The sequence below is a fragment of the Perca flavescens genome, chromosome 10 (assembly GCF_004354835.1).
Source record: "Perca flavescens isolate YP-PL-M2 chromosome 10, PFLA_1.0, whole genome shotgun sequence".
NCBI classification, from domain to species: Eukaryota; Metazoa; Chordata; class Actinopteri; order Perciformes; family Percidae; genus Perca; species Perca flavescens.
The window spans coordinates 27,432,552-27,445,900 of NC_041340.1; the positions used below are offsets into that span (position 1 = coordinate 27,432,552).

The 13,349-nt window shown below is 43.0% G+C and overlaps 1 protein-coding gene across 10 annotated transcripts in view; it reads right to left on the reverse strand.

Moving 5' to 3' along the window:
* Positions 1-331: 331 nt before the first annotated feature.
* The window catches only part of mgarpa (mitochondria localized glutamic acid rich protein a), a 29,418-nt gene continuing 16,400 nt past the window's right edge, over positions 332-13,349 (reverse strand). For 2 of the 10 annotated variants that reach the window (XM_028588711.1, XM_028588712.1), the window contains 4 exons: positions 6,199-6,537; positions 2,806-4,070; positions 2,501-2,547; positions 332-2,264 (listed from right to left, as the gene is read on the reverse strand). In XM_028588711.1, coding sequence (XP_028444512.1) covers positions 2,512-2,547; positions 2,806-4,070; positions 6,199-6,537 — 1,640 coding nt within the window. In that variant the 3' untranslated portion in view covers positions 332-2,264; positions 2,501-2,511. Of the gene's footprint in view, positions 2,265-2,500; positions 2,548-2,805; positions 4,071-6,198; positions 6,538-8,729; positions 9,840-13,349 lie in introns of those variants that run through there. The other 8 variants (XM_028588715.1, XM_028588718.1, XM_028588716.1 and 5 more) reach the window with 8 other exon arrangements.

The following is a 13,349-nucleotide window of genomic DNA, read 5'->3' on the forward strand; positions in this document are numbered from 1 at the left end:
ACAGAATTAGAATAATACAGCATTTTCTTTTACATTACTTGCCACTTTCCAACACAGTAACCCTAGTAAAGACCATATGTATTGATATATTTCAATATCCAGCTCGCTACGATGTTGTAGGTTGACATGTGGCTCATGCTAATGCTTGGTGGCTAACGGCATGGAAACGTTATAGCGTTGCGACAACGTTCAACACGCTCATGGTTAGTTTTAGTTGTTTTGGCCACGGTTAACAGCGCTGGGCTGACCCACAATTACATTTCGTTTTTAGTCAAAGTGTTGTTGGGTAAAATTAGTTTGAAAAAAAAAGAAAGAAAACTCAAATGTAAAATCAAGTTTAATCCCTCTTTATTTTGCAAAAACAAGAAAAACAGTAACATGTGAAACCGTCAGTTTCTGTCCTTTGCTAAGTCAAAGGCATCCACCCCGCATCCTATCATAGAAACCTCAGAATAAAATCATTCCCATTTTTAAATCCATACTAACAGGCAAGTTCAATTCTCCCCTCAGTGATCCATTTTAAATAGCGTACAACAAGCTAACAAAGGCCGAAACTCAGACAGCGGAGGCGAGAAAATCTGAAAAGAAGAAATCAAAGAGAGAACTACAAGCGACTTGTCAAAGCATTTCACACTGGAGACTTTACTTCAGACATACTGCAACACTTCCAAAAACACACATTTCATGTCACACCAGCACATCAGCATCATTACGGTTCATACTTGCTGCAAGCCTTCATATCATACATCCACTCAGACCGGACGGCTAGAACAAGACAAGAAAAGCTCTGAGAAAGGACAGAAAAGCAAAGAGTGAAAGAACATATACATTCCCTTATCCAACCCTCGCATCTATATCAATGGCGGAGATGTGGATACAAATGATACAAGGACTGTTGCACTATCCATATAACATAAGCCAAAGTTTAAAAGATTGCAACATAATATCAGAGGATGTCCCAAATGTTATACATTCACTATATAATCATTAGACTGTCTACAAAATTAAGAAGGAACAAACTAAAAAGGTAACTCAACACATAAATATAAAGAGGAAAACACCGGCTGTGACATCACCAACTGGGGATGTGGCTAGGGTACATGGGGCACATTCAATTTCAAAACTGTGTGCACTGTTTTGCCATGGTTTCCTGGTTGATCCTCATGTATCCTTAGAACGGTGTGAATCATTGTGCAACAATCTTTGAGGTATGTTTTTTCTCGTTTGGTGGGTGCGTCAGAGGTGTTAGCCAATCAGCAGCGACGGCAGCGTGAACTCTTATTAAAAAAAGGAGCGCGCGCGTGGCACATAGCACGGTGTTCGACACACCGCCGTTTCAGTTTGAATAAACATTTCGCTACGTCTTGTTGGGGCTGAACTCCCATGCTTTAAGATTTTTAACCCAATGACTGCAGATCAGCAGTTTTCCTCTGTTCCAGTGTTAAATTACCCTTTAAAAAAGGAAGACAATTAAAGGGTCAACAAATGCCTGCCTTATTTAGTTTGGCATGATAAGTTTAGGTGATCAAATTACAGCTTCTGAAAAGTAAGAATGCAATGTTGGAAGTCAGCGGCTTAGGAACTGTAACACTGTGACTGCATCAAGAAGAGGTCTATGGTGTCATTTTAAAGACTGAGAACACGGTGAGGTAGGATGGTCTTTCTTCTAAAACAAAAACTACAGCAAGTTTTTTTTCAGAGAAAAACCTGAGGCCGGGTATTGAAAAGAATGCTGGTGAATAAAAACAGGCCTCACTTCTTTACAATATAACACTAGTTTCACATTATAAGTGGCTGGGCAGAGCCTGGGTTAACAGGATGCGGTGATGAGTATCAAGGTATTGCACTGGAGTGATTTCTGAGGCAGTGAACACTGTAACAGTACAAAAAGAAAAAAATAGGGTGTCTGAATGGCTCAGTTTTGTCGGGTTACAATTCACAGAAGTTACAAGTACTCTTATTGAGGCTACTACATGATAAACCAGAGATCTGTTCAACTACTGACTGGGTGCAGCTGGGACTATACAGTCAAGTCATTGTGGAGTGTCACAGTAATGGGCCATATGGGCACCGCTAATATGTGAGACAGGATGGTTCCATAGAGCAGGCATTGATTTAAAAACACTGAGGTATGTGTATCTTTTCACTGAAACTAAATTTTAGTCCCTTGCATTTTTATGGGTGAAGGGAGAAAGAGAAAGGGTTCGAGAAAGGCACATCCTCTTCTTCTGCAGGATAGAAAGTCATCATTCGGGAGCCATTTACTGCGATGGGAGGACAGAAACACAAAAGTCAATAGAACTGTACATTGTCTGTGTCTATATGAACACATTCCAATAGGAATACATTTTTTTACAAAACAATTCCACATCCCTAGCGTGTATTTGAACCTAAAGTATAGCAATGTGGACCTAAAGGGTGGGAATGTTCAGTCTGAATGACACGTATGTCATGTCCACAGGCTACTCTACCATGGTAGAAATAATCAAAGGCTCAGTACCTTATTTGGAACTACTGCATTTGCATCCTAAGAAGACGTCGCCTACCCTGAGTAGCAGAGTTTAAAAATCCATGTTAAAAGCCCACACTGATTGAGAGCAAATCCATTACATATGGAGTTATACTGAAGCATCCTGACATAAAAAATTGGTCTTATCAGCCCTCTCTCAAAATACTGTTACACTTTTAACAACCAAGGCTGAGACATATGGGAAATATGCTCCGGTCACTTAGATACTAATCAATTTCCATACATGGAGTCTTTAATCAATCTGAGATCAGTCTAAGAACAAAGTTATCTGGTACCTCAGAAGCAGGGGCATCATCCTCTTCTGGAGCTTGGATGATTTTTCCAGTCAAGGGCCCTACTCCTAGCACCTTTGGCCTTTTTTCAGCTTTTGGTGTTCCTTCCAGAACCACAACAATGTACTCTCTCTTGGGACCTTCTGCCAGGGTTTCTGCAGCTGCTTCTTCCACCACCACCGCGGTGGCTACTTCCACAGCAGGGGTTGCTGAGACTTCTTCCACAACTGGTTCCACAGCCAGTTCTACTGGCGTTGAGGCCTCTTCTACCACTGCCGCAGCCTCTACTGGTGATGGAGCCTCAACAATTGGTGCAGAGGTCTCTTCTTTAGGCGCAGCCTCTACTGTTGTTGGGACGTCTTCAACAACTGCCGCAGCCTCTACTGGTGCTGAGACGTCTTCTACAACTGGCGCAGCCTCTACTGGTGCCTCTTCAACAACTGGCGCAGCCTCTACTGGTGCCTCTTCAACAACTGGCGCAGCCTCTACTGGTGCCTCTTCTACAACTGGCGCAGCCTCTACTGGTGCTGGGGTCTCTTCAACAACTGGTGCAGCCTCTACTGGTGCTGGGGCCTCTTCAACAACTGGCGCAGCCTCTACTGGTGCCTCTTCAACAACTGGTGCAGCCTCTACTGGTGCCTCTTCAACAACTGGTGCAGCCTCTACTGGTGCCTCTTCAACAACTGGCGCAGCCTCTACTGGTGCTGGGGTCTCTTCAACAACTGGTGCAGCCTCTACTGGTGCTGGGGCCTCAACAACTGGCGCAGCCTCTACTGGTGCTGGGGCCTCTTCAACAACTGGCGCAGCCTCTACTGGTGCCTCTTCAACAACTGGCGCAGCCTCTACTGGTGCTGGGGCCTCTTCAACAACTGGTGCAGCCTCTACTGGTGCTGGGGCCTCTTCAACAACTGGTGCAGCCTCTACTGGTGCTGGGGCCTCTTCAACAACTGGTGCAGCCTCTACTGGTGCTGGGGCCTCTTCAACAACTGGTGCAGCCTCTACTGGTGCTGGGGCCTCTTCAACAACTGGTGCAGCCTCTACTGGTGCTGGGACGTCTTCAACAACTGGCGCAGCCTCTACTGGTGCTGGGACATCTTCTACTGGTGCAGGGGCCTCTTCTGCTGGCTTAGTAGCCTCCTCAACTGGTGCAATTTCTTCAACAGGCTGTGCCTCTACTGGTGCCATTGACTCTTTGATGTCTTCAACAGCGATTGCCAACTCTTGAGTTATCTTTGGTACCTCTAGAGCAGAGGCAGCTGCCAGCAGCACTGTAACACAAAATCCAGCCATCCAAACATCACTGATGCTCAAGTTATATTTTCCTACTTTAAGTTCACACAACTTGTGGTGGTTAGCCAAAGGTAACATTTGTGACAACCTTTTTTTAGGGTTAGGGGATCTAGTGCCAGGAAATTTATCTGTGACTACATGCAGGTGCAATGTCAACCGCTAGCAGTGGACGAAGTTGAGGAGAAACAAAATGGCGCAGCAGGAAACCAATGTTAGTCAGAAGGGGCATCGATGCAGTGCTAAAAGCCAATGAAGATCTTCCATAAGAATAGGAAAAATACACAGCTTGCTTGCCACAGACAAAAGCAAAGCAGCACACCAGTAATAATGGCCAATTTTGGTGGCATTTGGAAACCCCACTTTACATTCTGGAAAATTATTTTACTAAAATCCAAACCGTGCAAAAAGTAAGGGTTGTCTTTTTAAATACAGAAGTCCCGGTGCATTTCTGACAGTGCAGCAAAGTAGTTTGGTGCAGAGAGCAGTGAGAAGGAATTGAAAGGACAGAATGTATTTTAAAATGCTTACTCAATGAAAAAAGCAAGCTTGCATCTATATGTTCATTGAAGACTTACATTTAATATGAAATTTCTGTAAATGATAGAAATTGAAATTTCTATCATTTACAGAATCATTTACCTCTGAGTTTCTCCTAATGTCAGCAATTGATTTTCATTTACAGAAAACTATTAGTACATTTGTGGAGAAACAAGGCAGTGAAAATGTCATTTTTAAACTGGAATGAATGGCTAGAAATATCCTTACTTAAAAATTACAGTAAAGACTAATTCAGACAAATAAAAGACGGCAGTAAACCTTTCCGGTTTGATAAAAGTTTTATTGTTTCCTTATGTAGTTATAAGCAAAATAAAAATATGATCACATATGGGTTGCATAACTTGGAAACCTAATGGAGTTCTTATGAGTTTCACATTACAATTAAGGAAAAGAACCCACTGCAGCAGTTACAGAGTTTGTACAGAGCCATCTCATCTTGCTGTAGGATATACACAGCTGTATGACAGTTTAAGGGTGTTGCTTGTTTGGAGAGGGAGCGTTTCCCTCCCCAAAAATCGGTCTTGTTTCGTCGCTGTTCAACATTGCTGTGTGAGCACAAACGAACCAAGAGACAAATGCAAATATTGTATAATTTTTAGCCCCTGAATCGGAACAAAGCAAACGAGCTACATGTGTGAAAACGCCCTTTCAACTGCCTGCTCTGTGATACCCGATGAAGAAGTACAACATTACAGAGGTTTCAAAGAAATACAGTGTTGGTCAAATCTTGGAAAAACAGCAGTCGGGGCTTCATAACAAAAAGACACCAATGATATCACAACATTTAAAGGTTGTTTCTGCTTGTTCTCTACGTCCATTTACTTATGTGTGAACCTGAAAGTACGGTCTAGACCTGCTCTCTATGAAAAGGGTCATGAGAGTTGCGATTTAGCGCCAGAAAAAGGCAAGTGGTATTCTCACAGGCGAATTAGCTGGTTGTTGAGTCATATTAACTGTGCGAAATAAGTGCCAATCTGTATGGATGTTTGTATTCACAGTGATCACATTTATTTCACCCATAACTGCAAATGAGTCACAATAAAATACCTCACTGCCACTTTGGAAATGTCTCACTGTGGTGTGCAGCTGTAAATCAAGAAGAACCTGCTGAGAAGATGGCCTTGCTGGTTTTTAACATCTCTAGGCCCCATAATAATAATAATAATCGGAACAAATATATACATCACACAGTGACGCTGCACACCAGAAAAAAAAACAACCAAAAGTCATCCTTACGTTACCCTACCCACACCAATAAATACAAGAGCAAAATATACATTTGTTTTCCCACCTGAGGCACCTGAGGAGAAGCAGCTAACCTCTAGTGGTTCTAGACAGTGACTGGAAGGTATCGGTTTTATTCTTCCTAATGCTGTGAGAGCAGAAAAAGACCTGCTGTCAGCGGCTCTTTAATTACAGAGGTTTAGCGATTGTGTGTCTGGTGAGAGTCAAGTGTACGTCTGGTAGTGTGTGCGTCTCCCTGCAGTGAGTGTGTGCAACCTCAAGCCTCAGAGGCAGCTGCCTCCTCCTCAGCTGAAGAAGTCGTACCGTTGCTTTCGGGCTCCTCGGCAGCGACGGCGGCCGGTTCTGCGATAGCCTTGGCCGTCTCCTCGACCGCTTCGGCCGCGTGAGCCACTTCTTCTGCGACCGTCTCCACTTCGTGCGCAACCTCGGCGACGGCCTCGGCAGCCTCGGCGATGGCCTCGGAAGCCTCGACGACCGCTTCGGCGACGGCCTCTACGACAGCCTCGGCCTCCTCGGCGACCGCCTCGACGACGGACTCTGCCTCGCCATCGGCGGCAGCGACGGCAACTTCCTCTTCGGCAACCTCAGCCTCTCCAGCGGCCTCCTCGGCTGCCACCTCTTCCTCCTCCTCCTCCTCTCCAGCTGGAACACAAGAACCAGAAGGAGCGCATTAGCCAGAGCTTTGGTTTGACTCACAGGGCTAACACTTTGCAGTAGGGGTGTAAATCACGAGTTTTATCACAATACTGATATCCTAAAGACTATCACGATAGGATTTTGATTCGATATAATTCAGGGGCCTGCGATAGATACCATACCATATGCCCAGTTAACACAGCTATAGTTATAGCAATTTAAAAACAAAAGCAACTAAAATATGATTTGACAATTTTACTAAAAGGAGCTTCTCCAGACATTTAAATTAAAACAAACTATTCTCTGTAATAAAAACAATACATATAAAGTGGGAATCTAAAATAAAGGGGAATCTTACAGACTATATGTATCGCTATTTTTACATTGCATCGATAATATTGGATCGTGGATCATTGAATCGATACATCGATCGTTACACCCCTACTTTGTAGCAGACACTTCATCTACTACAGTAAGCAGCCAGTAGTCAGCCACTGTTTTCTAGATGCATGCAGTTTGAAATGCTACATGTAAGAAAATAAAGCAAGCAAAAATCCCTCTTTTCAAATATATTTTGAAGAACATTTAAAAAGCAGCACAATACATTAAAAGCAGCACTATACATTATTTAGTCGTGGTAGTAGTTTCCATCCAAGGTGTGTTAACTACACCATGGAGAGAGAACATTTGATTAAAGGTTTCTTTTTTTAATGCACACTCAAATGTAGTAGGGCTGTCACTTTTTATACGAAATTCAAACAACCATTACAACGTGGGGAAAACAAACATTTGACCAGTAATACATTTTACTTAATCGAAAATTCACGGTTTACCTTTATTTATGCATTTACCTACAATCAAATAGTTATGCTCCTCATTGCTGCACAAAAAGTTGCAAACTAGGTAGTGGTGCTAAACAAATAAACCATCTGAAGTAATTTTTGGAAGCATCTTGGATCCAATACCATCAGGTGGGAAAAATCTTGGGATAAAAAAAAGGTGAGGTTGTTTGTTGCCCTTTAAAAATACAGCAGAGCCTGATGGCGTTAATGGGCAACAAATCGGAAGTCACTTACTGTACGAGGGTTTCATTGGAGTTCATTTGGACAGTTACACGTTAGCTCTCAATTATTTTAACTGAAAAAGTGACAGCTCTACAATGTAGATGACAGAAATGCATGTGCTGAACATCTTACATTTATCAAATGTCAGGTGCTTTTAGAAGGAGCAGTTGTTTTCAATGTAAACACTCATTGCACTGCTCTTTGCCGCTGCAGTCACAGTTTATGGTTGCACTTTTTCCAACTTGCTGCCTTTCATTGGAAAGTCAGACTCAAGTGTATACCAAATTATATAAGGGGTTGATGCACTGACTGTATACGTGAAGCCAAAACATCTGGATCACCCCCTGGTGGCTGGCTGCAGTATAGGTCATTAACCCCACCCCCTCTATGTTAGCAGATGGGACATGGGCCAAAAAAAAAAATTAAAGTACACGTCAAATACATTTTTCCTAAAGATAGTTTCTGCCATTTTAAGTCGTTCTGAACACACAGTTTGTTCAAGTGTTCATTTTCCTGATAAGTTTGATGCCATAAAGACACGGTGAAACGTCATGATTGACAACTGTGATCGACTCGCAATTGGTCATGCGGGTGTATGGGCGGGACTTCCAATCACTACTGCGCAGACACTGGCTCCAAAATTACAAGATGGCAGCGCACGTATCCGGGATATTTTGGCTTCACTTTTGTACAGTGGGAGGAAGTGGAAACAAATCTTTTTTTCTTTTACAGTCTATGGAGTATATCAACTGTGTAAAAGTGACTGATGGGCATTTGGATGGAAACAGAGCTACTTAACAGCTGAAGGTTTCCCAGCAGGCTGATCCAGAAATACTACTTCTAGTCATGCCATTCCAAAAATGACCACTGCCTCAGCGAAAACTTTATCTGAAAAACCCCAGGAGGCGGCACATTCACTACATTGAGTGCATGCAAACTCAAAGACAGGGAGGAGCACGACATACTGTAGACAAGAGAGAGGGGAAAAGGGAAGGGGAGGGAGAGGAGGACGGGTTAAGGTGCAGGGTAGAAGGGGTGAAGTTGAATCGTGGTTCTTACCATCCAATCAACAAACTATGTGTTATCTGAAAGTCTGAAAAGTGAGCGTGACAGTGAGACCGACACCGAGGCAGCCCAGGTAGGTTGTGCGTCTTTATTCTTTAACAGAGAGATTCCCTCCACCATTTGTTCTACATTTACCATCAACAAAAATACACCAAGTTTGTGGGAGACTGGCCCAGGAATCAACATTGACTCTGGTGCTCAACACTTGAGCGTTGGACCATTGGGAGTGATATTAGCCTGTTGGCACGTTGGCATTTCATGAATGCCAACGTTGACCATGAATTTGTTGGCCTTCCAGGGCAAAACCAAAAATGAATTTGTCAGGGGGCGCTTCCCCCCCCCGACATTTGTTGATTATTTGAATATATGGTTAATAAACCCAATTCATATGACATTAAACCTAATTTGAGCTATAAAAAAGCAGAAAATATGAATTATTTTGACTAACAGATCAAGAGTTTGTTGGGTGGATCCCAGACTGGTATATGTCAAAGTTTAGTCAGGATACGGTTTTGAAACTATTTAAAAAAAAAAAAAAAAAAAGTGTGGCTCGCAGCCATTTAATGTCATCGTTAACGCTATTTATGGTATATTTGTACTGAAAACACCACTGCTGTAATATGTTTGCCATAATTGAAAATCTCGCTAAATCTAAACCTGGCTACGTCAGCTCAAACATTCAAAGATTGTGGTAATGGACTACTATCACTCACAATAGTGCATGCTAATGTGTTAGCATGAATAGCTTTACACAGCAGCTCAGTTGACCACCTGAGCTAATGTCCCACAAAAATAGCCAATTTTTATTTTTTTTTTTTTCCAACATTCAAACCTAGAGTTGTGTTGAACAATGATAAAGTCCATCGACAAAAGAAAAGTCAACAGTCAACATTGGTTTCGGATAATTCTGTCAGTCCATTTAGCACATTCAGAGAGTTTAGCATTTAGCACCAAGAGGCAAAAAAGAAATAAAAATTAATGAAGAAAAGGAGCACAGAATCAATATCGTCCACAGAATTGTCCCGGGGTTTTAGGCAGAGTAGAGCACTCTCTTTCTGAGCAGTACAGGAGGGGAGGGAAGGAGGAGAGAGGGATTTTGTTTTCCTGTTCAGATCCAAAGAGTCCAGTTCTAGGACGAATATCCATGCGGCCACAGAGGACCTTAGCTTTAGCATTACACTGAAAAGAGTAAAGACAGAGTTAGAGAAACGGGAAGAAGATAAATCTAGCGCTTTCAAAAAAGCCAAGTTCAATTTACACAACAATGGCATTTTCAATCTAACAGCAACCACAGAAGCTATAAATGGGAATTAGCCAAAATGGATATGGGCTGCTACCAAGATGCACTGGGGATGTCGATGTTGAGCGCTTTATGAGAAGAAGACTAAAGGCTGATTTATGGTTGTGCGGAGGCTCCACGCAGAGCTTTCTCCGTAGCCTACGTACGGTAAGTGGCCTGAAGTTTATACTTGTGTTGTGTGCGTCGATCTCTTTAATAGAATAGCAGGGCCGGTGGGTGTTGTGTGTGTGTGTGTGTGTGTGTGTGTGTGTGTGTGTGTGTGTGTGTGTGTGTGTGTGTGTGTGTGGTAGAGCAAGTGAGAGAGTGATTGTGATTCGCATCGGAGGGAGTAGTGACTCTAAAGTCATAGTGAGAGAAACAAAGGCTATGTTCACACTGCAAGTCCTAATGCCTAATTCAGATTTTTTGCTCAGATCCAATTTCTTTTACATTACCTTTTAAAATGTGGCCTATATCAGATTCCAGTGTGAACTGTTTGCAGTTTTGAAATGACCCGTATGCGCAAAAGAACAATAACAATGACATCAGACGCAGCACACTGTTGCACTAAAGTTAGGGAGGTTATGGAGGGGTTATGGCTGCAAAAGTCACTACAGAGGTCTGTGTTACCAGACGACCGATTTGCACGTCAAATAATACAAATAAATCAGATCTGGGCTAGATTTGAGTGTTGACACTAGTTCTGAGGAAGCCTGACCTGGACCCTTGTCCCCCCCCCCCAAAATAAATAAATAAATAGGATTTGGGCCACTTTTGCCTGCAGTCTGAACGTAGCCAAAGTGTCTCCCCTGTGCTTTCTGACCACAGTGGGAAATCTGTAGCAGGAAGAGTTAACCCTCTCCTTGACTTCATGTTGTGTATGGAGAAGGAGAACCAGGAAATCAGTCGTCAACGCTACCAAGCCACGGGTTGCGCGACGTGCGTCACATAAACGTAGTTAAATTTTTTGAGAGGTGCACGTCAGGCTACGGCGTAGGGATCGGTATCTCCACCTACGTAGACGCGGCGTAAACTTACTGCAGAAGCATAAATCAGCCTTTAGTTATTACAAAGTCAAATAAAGTCACCAGTTTGTTTCACTTGGAACAGAGATGTCTTCAAATGATGCAAGACTGCGTTTTTATCTAAAGCCTCTTCCAACACAAGAGGAATGAAGAACACAATGAAGAGAGAGAGAGAAGAGGGATTGAGTGGTATGACAGGAGGGGACTGATTTGGTGACTAAGCCAGTAGGATAAATTTGGGAGAGGTGGGACTGAGGTCACATACTGTAGGAGGACAGATTTGTCAAAACTTATTGGCCAAGTGTAGCCAAGCTCCATAAGGAATAGGGTATGTTGCATATACATATTCCTAAACTAGCTACAATAGAGGAGTATGATGAATTACAAATCTGGCTAAAGCCAAAACTTCGCTACACAGGAAGTGGTTTACAATTTTGATTTTTTGATTGAATTTCTCAATCTGTCACTTTATTGTGCAGAGGCAAACCTCTGCACTATTTACGCACATGTGTAATTGTTAAATGTATGCATCATAAAACTGCACAGTTGATTTTTTTTTTTTTTTTTTTTAAAAAAAAAGGTCCCATGACATGGTGCTCTTTGGATGCTTTTATATAGATCTTAGTGGTCCCCTAATACTGTATCTGAAGTCTCTTTCCCGAAATTCAGCCATGGAGCAGAATTACAGCCACTAGAGCCAGTCCCACAATGAGCTGTCCTTAGGATGTGCCATCTGTGTCTGTAGCTATTGAGGAGGAGAGAGGGGGCAAGGTGGAGGGTGGGGGTGTGGCCTTGACCAACTGCCACTTTGCTCATTTGAAAGCCATGATGCCTCTCTCTCATGAGTGGGCCAAATTCTCTGGGCGGGCAAAGCAGAGAAAGGGGAGGTAACCTTGCTCCTTATGACCTCATAAGGAGAAGATTCCAGATCGGCCCATCTGAGCTTTCATTTTCTCAAAGACAGAGCAGGATACCCAGGGCTCGGTTTACACCTATCACCATTTCTAGCCACTGGGGGGACCATAGGTAGGCTGGGGAACTCATATTAATGTTTAAAAACCTCATAAAGTGACATTTCCATGCCATGGGACCTTTAAGTTCAAACTGAGTTGAATTTCCTTCAGTAGAATCCATTATTTGACCTGCATTTTCAGTGTTCTGCCAAAGTCTAACATTAATAGTGCGTTCCATTTACCTCGGAACTCTGAGCTGGGAATGACGTTATCGGTATACGATCCGTTCTGCCTGCACGATCCGTTCTGCACATGCGCAAGAAAGGATCTGCACGATCTGTTCCACGCTAGCCTATGGCTAACCTCAACTGGGAAGCTAACGTTAGTTTAGCTAACAGCTAATTCGGCTAACCGCTAGCTGACAGCTAGATTCAGTCTAAAATAACGTTAAGTCAAACTTAATGGGAGAAGCAGGCTACAGCTAAACTTTACAGTAATAACAATAAAGACAAATATTGAGTGATTGTATTTTAAATGAGCACAAGCAGAACTGACGTAACAGCTGTTATATATGTTAACGTTTATTTTCAAGTTTTATTTTGAGGGTCTTTTAAAGTTATTACATGCTGTCTCAGCTAGCGGTTAGCCGAATTAGCTGTTAGCTAAACTAAGCTTGGCCGTCAACCAGAAGCGTGGAACAGATTGTGCAGTTGTAACATAGTTGAATGGGTTCAGGTTAAATTCTACTAAATTGGCATAACTACGCCACCTACTGTTAAAAGCTGTACCTGCTTCGAGTAGGAGACATTTCACATAGGTCACACAGTGTCGTAAATCCTCGTACAACAGCGCATGCGAACATTTTGCGCATGTGCAGAACGGATCGCGCATGTGCAGAACAGATCGTGCAGGCAGAACAGATCGTGCAGGCAGAACGGATCGTGTACTGACAGACGTCACACCTGGAGTTGAATGGGTTCCATTTACAAGTCAGATTTTTCATTGTGGTGTTAGCTCTAGCCAGGTTAGCCATTGTTAGCAATGCCAGTTGATAACGGATTACGCCGTTTTCTGCCCATACAAACTGCATAGCAACATGTCGACAGATAGAAGACGGACAGGACTGTGTGTACCACTGATTTAGTGAGACATAAATAATAAGACAGAAGTGCTAATAACTGTATGTTTCTACAGCTGTCACTGCTGCTGATGCTGGCGGAGCAGCCATGCTGGATTTTGAGCTTGGGGTACTGCAAGGTTGTCCGAGTTTCGAGCTCAGAAATCCGACTTCCGAGTGCAAACGGAACGCACGACGACCATTCAGTGTGTGCCAAATGCACACTTTCTCACTGAGGAAAAGTCAAATGGGCCAATCTGAGCACAGCTGGGATCATCAGCTTTAGCGGTCTCTTAAGTCTGCGGCACTGACACA